This window comes from Conger conger, chromosome 8 (genome assembly GCF_963514075.1).
Source record: "Conger conger chromosome 8, fConCon1.1, whole genome shotgun sequence".
Classification (NCBI taxonomy): Eukaryota; Metazoa; Chordata; class Actinopteri; order Anguilliformes; family Congridae; genus Conger; species Conger conger.
Genome location: NC_083767.1, coordinates 50,612,005 through 50,628,916, shown reverse-complemented (window position 1 = coordinate 50,628,916; position 16,912 = coordinate 50,612,005). Strand labels below are relative to the sequence as shown.

At 38.0% G+C, this 16,912-nt stretch overlaps 1 protein-coding gene across 1 annotated transcript in view; it reads left to right on the top strand.

The window, feature by feature from the left end:
• The window catches only part of mgat4c (mgat4 family member C), a 55,709-nt gene extending 44,982 nt beyond the window's left edge, over window positions 1-10,727 (top strand). Inside the window, exons 2-4 of the mRNA XM_061253001.1 lie at window positions 7,028-7,179; window positions 8,092-8,239; window positions 8,606-10,727. Of these exons, the coding sequence (XP_061108985.1) occupies window positions 7,028-7,179; window positions 8,092-8,239; window positions 8,606-9,762 (1,457 nt within the window). The 3' untranslated portion in view covers window positions 9,763-10,727. The remainder of the gene's footprint in view (window positions 1-7,027; window positions 7,180-8,091; window positions 8,240-8,605) is intronic.
• Window positions 10,728-16,912: the final 6,185 nt, after the last annotated feature.

Below are 16,912 nucleotides of genomic sequence, written 5' to 3'. Positions count from 1 at the left end.
GTGACAGCACTGCAGTGAGCAGGTACCACTTCAAATCGCCACTGGCCCCAAACAAGGCAGGTTCCAGAAAGAATAGCACTGGCATATAGAGTTCACCTGAATGGTCATTAAATACAAACAAATGTTATACTTTTCTGTCACAATTATTTTCACAGAGTTATTACATCGCACCGACTACAAAGGATAGCATACATGAAGATGCCATGTTTATTATTTTTAATAAAGGAAATAATTGTCTTCCCTCAGTGTATTTTCAGTGGAGCTAATTTAGAATAAATAACCCTCTACTGTGCTTCATTTTCAAGTAATCATACTTTAGCCGCTATATGAATGTAGGGGGAAGGAGGAATTGGGGGTGTAATTGTTGTTCATGCCCATAGGGATGACTAACCTCCAGTCATAATATTCTGGTCTAATATTACAATCCACTTGCTATCATGAATAATTAGATTTGCAATTTTAATTAAACATTTTAGCAGCTCATACAAGCTTGCTTGCTGTAACCTTTTTGCTGCTTCTTGTACCAGTTTGTTCAAATTCAAGGATTAACCTCCTCCAACCTTAGCCACAAGTGGATTCCTTGGTAACCACATGGACACCTGTTTTTAAATTGATCAGGGCCTCTCATGGCCGATAGAAAATTATTATTTGAAGTACATCGAATACATTAATGCTGGGATCATTGTCAAATCAGCATATGAGCACTGTGCCCAGCTCTCTACGAGTAGACTTCAATTAAAATACATTTTCCAAATAAAATGGAAAAGAATTGATTAGAACGGAAGCCTATTTAACACTGATCACCTGGTCTCACAGCTGACTCCGCAAGAGGAGATTTGTAAAGTCACAGAAGCAGTAACCATGTATGTTTGCATGTGTGCATTCCTACCTATGTAATCAGTCGCAATTGACTACTATTTCTTTTAGGGAAGGATTGGCTTCCTTTGCCTGCTCTGAAGCACTGCATGGGCATTCCATTCTGCAGACAGTGTTGGATCAAGCCCCAGTGTGGCTTTGGATAAAAGGGTCAGCTAAATAACTGTAATGTAATACAGGTTATTAGTGGTTGTCGTGTAGAGATGGGCCACTCTTAGTGCTGGCACTAGCTCTCCCGTAGAAAACTGACTTGTGTGCAGAGGGTACAATAGATAACGACAACAGTCATTCGTTTTTGAGTAGACTTGCACCCTGCCCAGAGCTTGCTGTGTGGGTATGGGAGGCAGTGCACTGAGTTGTGATTCATGACTAACAGAGTCAGGGTCAAAACAGGCACAATGATACAGTGTGCCTTTAATAACAGGTGGCTGGATTAGAGAATGCACCAAAGAAATATGGATAATAAGTGGGTTACTCCACACAATACATAGTTAGAAAGGAAGATAAGCTTGCAATTTCATCTGGCACACACCCTCTTGCTTTTGTTGAGACCTTGTCAAATCCATATGCTCCTTACTGAAGTCAAATAAAATCTTGGCTGTGATGTTCGCAAGTGATCGCTTCAAATGAACTTTTTTGAAGTGTAAGAATTATACCCAGAGTGTGCATGGCATTCAAAATCAAATAATCTTTTCTCACTTTAATTTTAGCATTTGTTTCACACTGCTGGATAGTTTTGTTGAAAATTCTCCCTTCGTTCTGTTCAAGAGGACTTCTGCGCTGTGTTATGGTTTTTATTATCAATACAAGCCTGTTTTCCCCTCAGTCTTTTTCCTTCCTTTTGTTAGGGAAAAAATCCATTTAAGTAGCTGAAGGTCTGACACAAAGCAACTGCTGAATTCATGAGACTGCAGTCTTAATTGATTATTTGTGCCGAGCTGTGTATCTGTGAGTCTCAGGACACCCAGGGGAAATAATGTAAAATAGGTAAGAAGATTAAATGCGGGAGAATTGCTTTCTGCCGACTGTGTTATTAATCTTTTCCCTGCTCTCACTCAAAAAGGGTATTTCATCCAGGTTCTCCCATTAAAGGAGAGTCCCTGATGCTTCCTGATCGTTAGTAGAGGCTTCACTAATAGAGATTGTATAAAGTGATATGGATGAAGAGAAATGCTATTATTAAGTTTTATTTTGGTGTACTTTTGGAGCAGAATGTTGTTTTGCCCATTTAATTCCCCAGGTGACAATTCTTCAAATAAACTGCTTCTCCAACTTTTACTACCTTTGTGTGCTTCACCAATGGAGTATATTCATGAGATAGATGCCCACGCTTTAAGATTAAGCCTAAGAATTCCTTATGAAAGTGAGTCTCTAACACAGTTCAATGCACTGTAAAAAAAAAAAATGTTTGTTATATTCTGATATTTTTAAGTTACAGAAAAGCAGGTTCCTTTTGGGTGGCAGATATCAGTGGGCAAATAATATATATAAAACCAAAAAGGGATGTACAAAACTGAATAGGAAGAGCTCAGGTATATTTGCATTCACATTTATTCTGAAAATGTTATTTTCTGACAAAATCTTCTGGAATGCTTGAATGAATGCCGAGGTTTAGAGAGTTTGTTGTTCGGGGGTGAGAATCGAAGGACTGCACAAACAGTCCAGTGTGCGACTCGTTCGCTCTACACTAGGGAATCGATTGTTCCGGAAACCCAAGGGCACAAGCAAGCTTTATGATGCGTGCAGTTTCACAAGTAATGAAACTCCTTGAATTTAAACTATCGTATTAAAGGAAGCTGTATAAATGATCAAGCCCATGACCCCAGGACCGCAGTGCACTCTGTACGGTGTTGTGCTTCCCCTACAGGTAACGCATCGAGACCCTTTTACAAGATGGCCATCAGGGCCCACTTCAACATTCAGACAGCTCACAAATAGGGGCCATGCCTCATGTTCAGACCTGATAATCTCACACCTGCTGGATTGTAACTGACGGTTATTCTCTCGCCTACAGCGAACCCATCGCTACCTTTAACGACAGCCCCTGCATTTTTCAGGGTTCTTCTAGCTTTTGGAGGAGAAATTCCTTTACTGAGTGTAAGGCAAGGGATAGAGAAAGGCGTGGTTGAGATTTAAAATAAAGCTTTGTGAGTTTTATCTCTCCCAAGATAAATACCCTTCTTTAAAGAACAAATTAAGTTGTGACTCTTGGTTCCTGATGTGACATGCAGTGCAGTCCATGATAATTATTGTAGGCCTATCTATATTCTGAAACCGCCATCTGTGCAACTGGGCCTTTGTTAGATCAGATAAAATATAGATTATAATTTAATCTGACTCTCTATTTCCATATATACAGTGCATGCAAGGAGAGAATCAACAAACCCATTAAAGTGAACATATTAACTTCTAGCCCCAATAACTGCAAGCCCCAATAACCCTATTACATTTATTCTTGTCACGAAATGGAGCCGTAATATCCTTCTTTCTCTTACCTTTGAGACAGAGAACACACAGCAATATCGATGTGCTCTTTTCTTATTACCTTTTCATTTTCCCATCATTGTTATCCAGCCGTACAGTGTGAAGCAGGAGTGTGCTGCTCAGGCCACCGCTGAAGCCCTTTCCCCCGGACCTGCTGCCAAGCTGGGTACCCACTTAGCATTCTGCAATGACCCCCTTTTTAAAAAGGTCTCCTGCCATTCCTGTCAGATTGTAACCCAGGATATTCTCTGAAGTTGACTGCAGTGTAGCTCCTACATCGGGTTATCCCCACTGAGCACATTCTGCAAGTGTGTTTCAGTGCCTGTCTTTAATTATGTGGGTTTTTTTTTAAAAGGACGGTTACCGTATTCACAGTGAAAAGCAATCTAAATTATTTTCTGATATTGATACCCTTGTACATTTGACTTGCATTTTCTTATCTGGCACATCGGAGATGACTGTAATTGCTTTCTCCCTCAGCAGGGAATTGCCCATCCCCTGTTTTCAGATTCACCCACAGAGAGACGTGACAAGTTCTGTATGAGGTTCAGTATGGGGTGGAATCAGGAGGGAAACCTGAATTTCATTTAAGATATGGAACTCCACTATGCACTAGTTTGCAGTAGTTCTTTATTGGACACTTTGCGCAGTCATTCATATTATTGCTAACATGATATTTGTTTAAGTCTTGTGAAGTACTGGGGAACCTGCGGTGCAGATTCAGAATGCTATGGTAATGGTCCACCATTGGCTGAGGTGCAAATTCAGCATGCTTGCTTTACTCTGCTATGCGATGTGAACCTGATAGTTTTCATTCACTGATGTGCAGTCATAGAGTAAATGTGCTTGCATGAATGAGATGCGTTGGACATTTTTACTTGAACCATCTATTGGCTGCTAATGTGCTATACAAATAGCTGAGAATGACAATTTACCATCAGTAATTTGTTGATGCTTTCTGTGTTTGGTCTCAAAACTGAGTGTAGAGAATTATCATGGCAAAATATCATTTTATCACTTACATATACACTTATGGTTTTGGCTTCAATCATACACTGTGTGGCTAGAGCCAAGGTGACTTCTGTTCCGTTCAATTATTCTTTCTAATCAATCATGAAATATATATGAAAAATCTAAATGATGAATAAATAAATAACAAGGAAAGCTATTTTTCTAAGCTGACCTACAGCACTTGTTTTAATATTGGACAAATAGAGGAAGATTGTCAATAGTGTGCATGTAAGAATGAGCATTTATTGGAATACACTCAGTATCACATGTTCTCTTTCTTTTTTCCCATGGCAAGGCACTGCTGGAGATTTCATTGAAGAGAATGGATATTTTCAGCTCATTAAGTGCATTTTTGTCGTCCTGTCTTCTTGCATTACGAAAGAAGAGTGTGGCAGGTATGGCCACATAGCAGGTTGATTGGAGAGTTCTCTTACAGGCTTGACATGAATTATTGAAATGAGCCACACCGTTTATGTGCATCATTGTGACATGAATCCATTCATTGCTCATGTATGCGAGAAAAAGCAAAGTGGTGTGAATCAAACTGTTTCAAAATCATACAATTGTGTAATTGTGCATCCTCAGTGGGGACCTTGGTGTTGCTTTGTTTTGTTTTCTTTAACTCGTTTTTTTGGTCTGTATTTTTATGTTCAACCCAGTTTATTCTTAAATTATTTATTTTTTTATTTTCTATTTTTAAGCCATGGGCTTGAAAAGGATTGCTTAAGGAACTCTCATTGTTTCAGTGTGTCTCAGTGAATAAAAGATTATTCATTGCATTTGTTAGGTTTCAGAATAACCAGCATTTCATTATATTCAGTAAGCTATTTTCAGTTTTACTTTGTGTGCATTTATAATGCCATACCATCAGTACCATCTCCATTTTAATCACTGAAATATTTATGTAGGAATGTGCATTTACAAGCTTACTTCTGTGCACAAGAAGTATAAAATGTAATAATATAATGTAAAGCAATCTGACTTTAGTACACATAGCATAGATTTTGCTCTTAGCTTTCATGTATATCAAGTCTTACGCAAGAGGATGCAAATGCATGTGCTTGATTCACATATTGACTTATTGTTGGTTGTCGATTATATTTATTTATACTTCCTGTAGATAGTACGGTACATTCATAATTTATGTTGAACTCATATTAGGGCCTTTTCAGTAAGCAATACCTTATACTGTATTAGTTGAATTGGGTAAGATTCTCATAACAACATATCTATATTTATTTCTGTAAAATGGCAGAAATGTATTATAGCAAGTGACAGATGCCAATACAAGCGAATGCCCAGAGCTAAACAGATACATTCCTTTGATTGCTCAGTAATGACTTGGGGAAAACAATGCTGACCAGACCTGGCATATCTTTGTTAGTTGAAAAATAAATGCAAATGTCATATATTCATTTTTACCAGTTAAAATGCAGGTTTAAAGCTTTTTAATTAATTGAGCATGTACATGGGCTTGTTTTCTAATTACGTGTTCATGTATTTATTATTTTATCTTTTAAATAAATCAGATCTGATTTACCCACTGCCTACCCGGAGATACCTGCATAGCATTCAGAATTACATTGTTGGAAGTCTTTGGCCTTGCAGGGAAAAATGAAAGATTAAAAGTCAATATCATGTCAACATGTTGCTGTCAGAAATGCTGTATTTTCTATTAGCCAGGAATGAATACATGAATATATGAAGACAGCATATGCTAATATTTATTGAACGGATGGAATAAGACGTTCAGTTCAGTGTAGAGCTTGGAGAAACATAAATATCTTTTTAAAAACACTGAACAGTTAACCTGCCGCAACGGTTCACATTGTCTCATCCTTTAAAGACACTGGAATTACAAATAATTATACATCCTTATTTATGGAAAGTGCCATTTATAATATCTGGGTTTAACGCTTTAGCAGTGTGAGGTTTATGTTGACAGAGCATTGTTTTTGCTTCACCAAGTGTTAGGGGGAAAAAAAGAAAAAACTGAATGATTGACATGTGTTATGCATCATTACCTTATGTTTTACATAAGCCCTATCTCCTTCACCTTCAAATGCATGAGCCTTGATTGCCATATAATATGAAGATGAAACACGTACTCAAGCCAGTAGAATTTATAAAATATTTTGTGACAAAGAATAATCTTGGTCTTTATGGATTGTTTATTGCACTGTTAAATATTTCTCGTTCTGTGACGCTGCACCTCTCATGCCTTCAGCCTTTGCAGCGTTGATGTTTTGGTTAAAGCTGCTCTCATACAAGGTGAAACATCTTCCCACTCTTTCCTTCTTATAACCGATGCCTCTTTCCTCAATACATTAGTGTATTGCTTTTTGTATACTATGACATATCGTAACGATCAGTAGGGTTCTGTGTTAACCTGGCAGAGGAAAGTGCGGATCTCATTTGGCTTAATGCAACATGCTTACACCGAGAGCAGCAAATGCCTTGGGGGTATTTAACATGGTACAATTCAGGTCAGCAAAGAAACGGGAGCAGTGCTGCTTTGAGCGGGGGGACGTATAATCAATGCTAAGATGATCTAAAGCCCGAGCCTCGAATCGCTTTGCAGAACTGAGCTGACAATGGATAAAGGAAGGTGTGCAGGGAGACACTAACAGTGTGTTATTTTTCTATCTTCACTCAGGGTTCAGTAAGAGCTTGTCAGTCCTAAGGCTGGTGTGGAAGTCCCTGGACAAAATGAGGTGTTTCCGAAAACGTTCTACCATACCACTACTCGGTGTCCTGATCACCTGCCTTCTCTTTGTGAACCTGTATATCGAGGATGGATATGTACTGGTAAGTGGTTTTCACATTAAGTGTGGTATAAGTGCAGAAAGATTAGGCATAAAGGAAACTGAGAGAGTAAATTTTACTCTCGATGATTATATTTTGTATTTTTTGGAGGATTTTATTTTCTTCACCTACCCTGAATAATTACATTATAAATATTTACTCTTTGCGCTTAGTTCATATAATTACTGGAAAAATAAACCACAGAGCAACTTTTTCATCCATATCACTACATTAAGAACTGTAATATTCATTTTGTCATCTAAGTTCCTTATCCCCAAAAGCAGTGTTTTTAATATTTTATGCTATGGACCCAGCCTTCAAGACCATTACTTATTCATGAGGCCATTGAAACTTTGTGATCACAACATGCTTTAAGTATTTGTTGTTTAAATTATTAAGGCTGTGTGAACATTTGAAACAAATTGGCATCCTTACCAAGATCATTAACATTTAAATTCAAGCAGGTACTGTGGCTTCAGAGAGTTAAAAATGTATTCAAGTTTTTTCTCAAACACATTAAAACAGACTGAATAGAAACATTCTTTGCTTGGGTCTTTACCTACTATGGGCAGTGGCATTAAACCCTACCTAAAGAAAACTGCTATCTTTGTAAAGTAACTTTTTCATTTTATTTAATTTGTTACCTGTCTGTTTCTCTTTTTTTCTTCCATTTTTTCATTTTTGTCAATTTATGTGGATTTTTGATTCTGGATATCAGTATTTTACATGTGTAATCATAAAAGAACTATAATACTTGTACAATGAATGAACTATTGTGCAGTACTAATCACTGCTGCTGATCATTTGAAATACATTTTGAGTTTAAACAGATAAATATTACAGTATATAAATCCTCTTATGTATAATCCCCTTTTAATCATTTGTCTATTTTTGTGTTTGATCAATCAATTATAGGAAGGAGACAAGAGACAACTGAGAGAGACCACCATACATCAACTGAACTCAGAACGATATGTGCACACATTTAAAGATCTCTCAAATTTTTCCGGAACTATAAATGTTACATATCGTTACCTAGCAGGGTCACCTCTGCCACGGAAAAGTAAGTACTGGTATTCCTGCAATTATTATGAGAATTCAGGAAACCAATTTATCAACATTTCTGCACTTGTGTAGTATAACATATTAAGATCAAATTGACTGCACCTTAATTCCAGAACTTACCTAGAAATATTAGTGGTGGTCATGCATACAGTGGGTTTTTTCAAATAATAATGCAAATGATAACATCTTAATTTGAGAAAGTGCATTGCAATACAAGGGTAATAAGACCCAACCATCTCATAATCTTTGTGGAAAGTGGCAAGTTAAAATCTCTTCTAATTAGTGTACAACAGTCTTCCTAACCTACCATTACAGCAAAATGCTGTAAACCGAAAATGTTCATTATTTTTGTTTGTTTCCACAGAGTATTTGACCATTGGTTTATCATCTGTAAAGAGAAAAAGAGGAAATTATTTAATGGAAACGATCAAGTCAATTTTTGACCAGTCCAGCTATGAGGAGCTAAAGGAGATTGTTGTTGTGGTCCACCTGGCAGACTTTGACCTGGCCTGGTGTGAAAGCCTGGTGCAGGACATCTCCAGGAAGTTTGGCCACCACATCATTGCCGGACGCTTGCTAGTCATACATGCCCCAGAGGAGTACTATCCATCTCTGGATGGACTAAAGAGGAACTACAATGACCCCGAGGACCGGGTCAGGTTTCGCTCCAAACAGAATGTGGACTATGCTTTCCTCCTCAACTTCTGTACCAATCTCTCCGATTTCTACATGATGCTGGAGGATGATGTCCGCTGTGCCAAGAACTTCCTGACGGCCATGAAGAAGGTGGTCAACTCCAGGGAAGGGTCTTACTGGGTGATGCTGGAGTTTTCCAAGCTGGGCTACATTGGGAAACTGTATCACTCCAAGGACCTGCCTCGTCTGGCCCACTTCCTCCTCATGTTCTACCAGGAAATGCCCTGTGATTGGCTGCTCATCCATTTCAGGGGTCTGCTGGCCCAGAAGGATGTGATTCGGTTCAAACCCTCCCTCTTTCAGCACATGGGTTATTACTCCTCCTACAAGGGAGCCGAAAACAAACTGAAAGATGACGACTTTGAGGAAGACTCCTTTGACATCCCCGACAACCCCCCAGCCAGCCTACACACCAACATCAACGTGTTTGAGAACTACGATGCCACCAAAGCCTACAGCAGTGTGGATGAGTACTTCTGGGGAAAGGCCCCCTCAACAGGAGACTTCTTCGTGATTGTCTTTAGCAAATCGACCAAGATTAGCAAAATTAAGATCATCACCGGAACTGATGATCGGCAAAATGACATTTTGCATCATGGAGCCTTAGAGGTTGGGGAAAAGTTAGTGGGGACCAAGAAGGGAAAGCAGTGTTCATCATATATTACTCTGGGGGAATTTAAGAATGGGAACATTGAAGTCCAGGAGGTGGACCATAAGATTGCATTTGACATTGAATGTGTTCGAATTGTGGTCACATCCAGTCAGAAAGAGTGGTTGATTATCAGGAGTATAAGTTTATGGACTACACAGCCACAAAGTCAATAGGTTCACTGGTGGACTGGAAACCTCCATAACCACAATGCCAACAAACTGTTTTATTTATTTGTCTATTTATTTATTTTATTTATTTTTGTGTGCCTTGAAAATAGTTATTTCTTTTGACTTGTGTTTACTATGCTTTACGTGTTGGAATGTTTTCACAGAAAATTAAACGTGAATGGTGACCTCAAAGCTAACTGAACAATTACATCAGAAACAACTATTCTTAGGCTTGTTATTAATTAATTTATTCATTTTATTGGATAGTCATATGTAGTCCATCCTCTATATTTATGTCACTAATTTTGAACGTGCAATTTTATCTCAGCTTTATACATATACACTGTTATTTCATACTTGACCACCTGCCAGGTGCTTATTGGTGTGACTTAGACTTTATATACTTTTGCTTTGGAAAATCATCCCTCAAGCATGTACCTTAAGGCAAATCCAGACCTCAAATGTGTTTTTGAACGGTTTTGTATAAACTGTAAAAATAGTGCATGTTGATCACCAGTCAAGTGTAGAGACTGAAGCAAATGGCAGTTACTGCCAGTTTTGAGCAAGCTGTCTTTCTGGACTGTGTCATATATGGGATGCTCTTTTCAATAGCCTGCATTGGATGGTGAGTTGAAAATCTTACACAATTCAATAAAACAGTTGTGTGCATTGAAATTGGTTAGCATCACAATAGTCTGTATAACTTCCCCTGAATTCAATTAATTTATGTGATGTGGTAATACTAGGCATGATGCACAAAATTTGGTGGGGTGGTTCTTGTGTTGTCCTGCAAAATTAAAACTTGTCTTGAAGCAAGAGGTTACTCAATAGGAACAATGTCACAACAGTACAGTGTATTGTGTTTAAACCATGTTTCGAGTTGGTGTCCTAGATTTTCATCATGGCACTGTTTTGCCAAAAAAAAGTTGGAAAGTGTTCTGTTTTATTATTGTCACACCAGCAACAACCACTGTGTCAGTCCCCATAATTCCCCAAAATCATGTTACCTCCTCCCTCATCCACTAGCGCCCATTACAGTGGTGTTCCTTTTGACTGAGAATTCTGAAATAAATGTAGTTTTTATTAACAGAGTATTACATTCACATTTTATGAGATTTCAACTCATGAGATTTTTATGAGATTTCAACTTTTTGGGGAACAGTTTTGCAGGTAGACATATTCTATGGCTCAGTCGAAATCAAATTTAAAAGCTATGAAACCAGTATAAGCAGCTGATCAATGACAATTTATGACCAAGTAAAACTATTTTAAACTCAAGGGTGGGAAAATATTTGTTTGTTTGCTTGTTTGTTTGTTTGTTTCTTTGTTTGTTTACAGTCTTCCAGGCTGATCACAGGCTGAACTTAAATGCTGCATGTTTACATGTTTATCTAGAAGGAATTTAAATGGCGTTTTAGGAATTAATGGTTTATTGTCCTGTGTCTGCCTTTAACATTTATGACCAACATATGGGTTTTATATTCATTTATTATTACAGCACATCTGCTTACAGTTTGGGTCACTTAATGTGGTGCGTTGTATAAGTAGAAAGAATGTGAAAAGCTGTAAACTTTTTCTGTGAATTTTTCCTCACATTGTATGTTACACTGTACTGTATGTATATTGTAAAATGATAATTACTTATATTTTTTTACATATCTAGTAATGTAGTTGTTATATTGTATGTATATATTGTATCTAATAGCTGTTTAGATAAAGTGTTTGAACAAAGTGAATGACATATCTCCTGGGGAAAGTTTCTCACCGGCCTGATGAGTTGTATAATTATTATTGTCATCTAGTGTGAACTGATATCAAAATCCTCACAATGGGCTTCATGCAAGAACCACTCGTATGAACAGATTTGTTCTTAAATCGTAACCAAGAGCTTTGAGTGCTTGTCAGCACAGCTTGCTTCAGCACACCAAACTCAGATCAAACTTTCAAACTAGGCGTTGCAGATGAAGTATGAATCAAGAGTATATAAGCAACTGCACTGCTTATTTCTTGCCTCAAATGTTTAAAAAAAGTGGATTGTTTCGGAGAAAAAAGATGTTTTGCTAAAAACAAAGGACCCACAGTCTACCCAATCAGGTATCAGTAGTCCCTTGTTCTTGTCATTACATATTACATTACTGGCATTTGGCTGACTCTCTTATCCAGAGCGACATACAGTTGATTAGACTAAGCAGGAGACAATCCTCCCCTGGAGCAAGCAGGGTTAAGGGCCTTGCTTAAGGGCCCAACGGCTGTGCGGATCTTATTGTAGCTACACCGGGATTAGAACCACCGACCTTGCGTGTCCCAGTCATTTACCTTAACCACTACGCTACAGGCCACCCCTTGTCAATCCCATTCGCCATCTGCCCGACGAACCATTTCGCGTCGTGCCTAACCACCCCGCTAGCTGGGCCAGTATCCACGATATACCACGGGTTCTCGTTCCATAACGCTTAAGTGTGGTACAGTTGTCTGAAGTTAGGTGTGTTTGTTGAATCCGACGTGGCACACTAGTATGAGTTTGAAAGCAGTGAGAGAAATTCACAGTGTGATAAGAACATGGAAATCTTCTAGCATGAGGCCCAATGTTATAAAGCTCTTGGGTCACATGTATCTCTTCATACAACTCTACGGGTCCAGTACGAACAGGATGCATTCTGTTAGAATCTAAAGCATTCGCAGTAGCATTTTGTTTTGAAAACCACTTTTAATTAAATTTTGTTGACTGTTAATTTGTTTATTTTTATACATGCATAGCATTGTGTGGTTGCTGGTTGTGTAAATTAATGAAAGTTATTGTCTGGATTAAGCTACATTCCAAACCTGAAGATCCTGAGTTAAAGCGTGGAATATCCCATCTGTATTCCATTTAGTCTCATGAACATTTAAAATGCCTACTCCTTCACAAATATGATGTCTAGAATGGAGTATGCATGCTCAATTTGTACTTGGAAAATATCTTTGGAGAAAACAATATCCTTTTTTTATTATTATTTGTACCAGACATTGGTAAACAAATGTGTTAAAACTAATACAAAAGAATTCCCAGAATAGCACCAAAGAAAATAACATATATTTCTTAATAGGATTGCAGCATCAGACTTATGGACTTGGCAAGGTATATCTTGCTAGTGCAACAACCCTTAAGCTCAGCCTCCATCAAACAGCCAAGAAGAGGGAGACGGTTTTAGAATGTCTTTAGAAGAAAGTTTTAACGTTGGCTCTCAGCGGCTATCGTTTCGAAAACAAGTCAAGTCTTACGTCTTAAGTTTTATAACAATTAGTGATTTAACGTTACAGTTAACTCGGGTCGTCATGGAAACAGTAGTTTATTTGTTTACTTGGCACTTTGGTGTGAACTATCCAGTCCATACTGGCGGACATTTTGAGATTTAAACACGGACGTTCCAAGATTTCTCTATGTCACGTCTTGTCTGTTTGGTGGAGACGGGGCTTTAGCTTTCAGGCTATTGCCTGGTGTACTGCAACATCCCACAGCATTCTGATGTGGAGAATTGTGATTTTCAAATGAATATTTGGGGAAAACATGGCATGCACCCATTACTCTGCCTGTACAGCAGCTACATCCAGGATTTTTAGGGTACCATTAATCCCAAATACCTAGGCACCTTGCTATTAGTTATTTTCCAAAAGAATATTACAGAAAGCTTGCATTTAAACACCCCATGAAGAAAATATTTAGTAAAGTTGTACAAAGTTCATATTTCATGTCCAGTATTCAAAATATAGCTGCAACATAGCAAGCATTATCAAAGGTTATGTGGTGCAGTGTTTTCTAAAGTATTGTGTGGCACTCATCAATGGATGAGCATGAATCTCAGCTCTGAGCACACTCACAAACAGAGAAAGAGATATTTTAGAGAGAGGGAGAGAGATGGAAAGACAGAGAGAGCTACAGTCATTACAGATGGTATACCATGATGATGACACATTGAATGAATGATACCAAGATGTATTTATTTATTTACTTACTTACATTTTACATATTATGTTCTCATATACAAAATGACTATTGAATGAATTCAGGTTAGGTTACGCGCACAAGGGTGCAATGCCCCTCCTGGGAACCAAACCTGGAAGCGCATTTTATCATCTTACACTTTTATACATTGACTTAATCCAGCTCAAAATATTATGACAGTGGGTCTGAAATGTACAGTTTACTCATCTGTCGCCATCTCTATCTGTGAGAAACAACTGCTGCTGGGATTCATGTACATCTGATCTGTTGTAAAGATTTTGTATGGCAGGAAAAATGTTTTTTTCAGCTTGTTCATGACCCGGATTTTGTGACAGCAGAAAATTATTCTATTACTCAGATTTGTCTCACAAGGTCAGTACATTGACTGTGATAATAAAATAAAAAAGACAGTGTTGTGTGAAGTATCTTTTTTTAAAGCGATTTTAGAAGTAAAAGTGACAGAGTTATTTACTCTGTTGTATATGTATCTAATAAAATCACCCATTGCCCATGGCTTTTCTGTTTTTTTTAAGTAAGACCGTACTTTCCACTTTTATGTGTTGCTTTATCTACTTTTCAGAACAGAGAGTGTTTATTTTATTCTATTAACTGTTTTCTTTTTCCGCTATTTTGGAGAAGCAAACCATACAGTCCCCAATTAGATGAAGTTAGATATGACATAGATGAGCATACCCCATTATGTAACTTCAGGGAAGCGTCCATACGTTTACCTCAACTACATGTTGCCATATTATTACTTGGCAAATGTATATTCAACATTGCTCCAAGCACATGGACATATCTTAGAATTATGAATATTATGAACTTTGAAACACGCTTGTGCAATGGGGTAATGTCACAATGTTGTAATGTACTCTGACATTCATTACAGCTGAAAATGCATGGAGAAGGAAGTCCACTGCAGCACAGCCTTTCAATGAGGTGAGTCTAAGCATCAGAAGTGATGTTGCAGAAACTGCTTGTTAAATTTTGTTGCTAGCTGCAGGTTAAAGGTGTCAAAGTGTTCAGGGAATGAAATACCTGAATGTCACTGAGCTGGACCAAGCAGTTTGAGACACTGTGGAATTGAATCCTGGTTGCTATGGCACCAGCAGAATTTGTAATTAACAGTTAACTACAGGGTTGAGTGTATCGAATTGAAACCGTGTGGAAAAGTACAGAACATACTTGAATACTTTTATGTCCCTTTTTGCCCTGAATCAGCAGTGTAGTAAATTTATTAGGATAGCATAATGCATAATGATCAAGGACTACTGTTATTATCATCTGATAAAGAGATCAATAGCTCTTACTTTGAAGGTTATACACATTTGTTTGGGTAAGAAAGCAATCTGCATTTTAATACAGTTCATACTTTGAAATTATTAGTGCCTGCCACACTGAAGTGATATGCAATCTGCTGCCAGACCCATGCTGTGAATGTAATTTTATGGAATGTAATATTTTAATGAGGTATATCAGGAACCACAGACAATCTCTCTATAAGTCACATGAGTCCCTGTACATTTTTCTCTGCCTTTAAGTAATTGCAGTGTAATCATCACTTCATTGTCTTTGTTATTGGTGTGGGGCAAAACAATGGTGCTATGAATTTACAATGCACAATGCAAAAGCATCCTAAGCTACAATCCATTTCAGAGCCTGCGTATACCAGGGATACAGTAAGCTCAATTTTATATTTCAATACTCAATTATATGAGATGAGGAGATGGGAGAGTACGTAAAAATGTGAAGATATTTAATGATGAGAACAGGGCATTTAGCTTGTAATTTTACCGACTGTCGAGAGACAATCTAGTAATGGTTATGTTTACATGCATACCAATACCCTTATTATTTGCAGTAATCAGTTTACGCCAGTATTTATACAGTATTTTTGCATACACATGGATACAAGTAATGCAATTTCTACTTTTGCGTGATTCTTTCCATAATTTGTTCTCTAAATAATCTCAGCCATGCAAAGAGACTCTCAAGCAATACAGCATCCTCCAGGAATGGAGGCGTCTTTTTGGAAGGAGTCAAAAGGGTAGTGCTTCAATCTGTTAGTCTGAACATAACCTGCCCTGAACCAGGTTAGCCATGCACCTTAAATTACTAAGGTGATATACTCTGATTAAAAGTGAGTCAACTTCATGATATGGAAAAACCTGTTTAACTCTTCGATTAGCTCACTAGCTCTCGCTCTGTAGTACACCCCCTGGTCACTCCAGGGGTAGGCTACCTGCTTCTTCTACGTGTCCTGGGAAATGTAAATTCTCAAAGGAATAACATGGTGGTTGGTCACACTTTCTAGGTTTTTATATGTGATTTGCACAAGAGGGCATTGAAGAAACACAATGAAAGTATTACGTCCATTCTTTAGTTTTGGAAAAGTAAGCATCGTAATTGTATCATCCTATTTTGAGAATAATGTGTCACACGAGGATAACTGCTCCCCTTATCCCTCCCCTATAACTTGTGACCCACAGTTTCATATTAATTTAGCTAGCTAGCTAGTTTGTTTTCATAAGGTCGTTATAGTTGTGCTTTTATCTTAATTTGGCTAAAAGTTCAAAATTATCATTGGATAAGTCCTTACCTTAGCTATCGATAGTTGATACACTAAGTTAGCTAGCTTGTGAAGATTCAGTCTCCCAAGATGAGCACGTATCATGGAGATAGTAATGGTATCAAACAACAATGTGTGGAAAGTGGGGGCACGTCATAGCTAATTGACAGTTCTCATTACCACTTTTTGCCATTCCCTGATATCACTGCAAAGTCAATTATGCCCCTTTGTTCAACTGAAATAAGCCAATGTTCTCCCTTTTTTTATCAGTGAGGGTGTGGGTTTGTGGGCGGGAAGTTAGGACACACATGGTTCAAGTTGGCAGGATACAGTATGTCAAAGTTCCGCCAGACAACCGGCAGAAGCCACCTTGCATTAGTGATTTTGCTTTGTTTGCGCATGCCTGTTGGTGTCCTTCTGTCTTATCGCCCGTGTTTCTGTGTATAAAAGGTCCTAGTACACCATTTGTCTTTGCTTGGTCTTTCAGTTCTCCTGCTGTCTGCCAGTCCCTTGTGTATTCTACTGCTCTCCAGTTCTCTCTGTTCCCTTGCGTTCCTTTTTGTTTGTTATTGTTTCTCCCTAGTCCTTGTGTTTATCCCTGC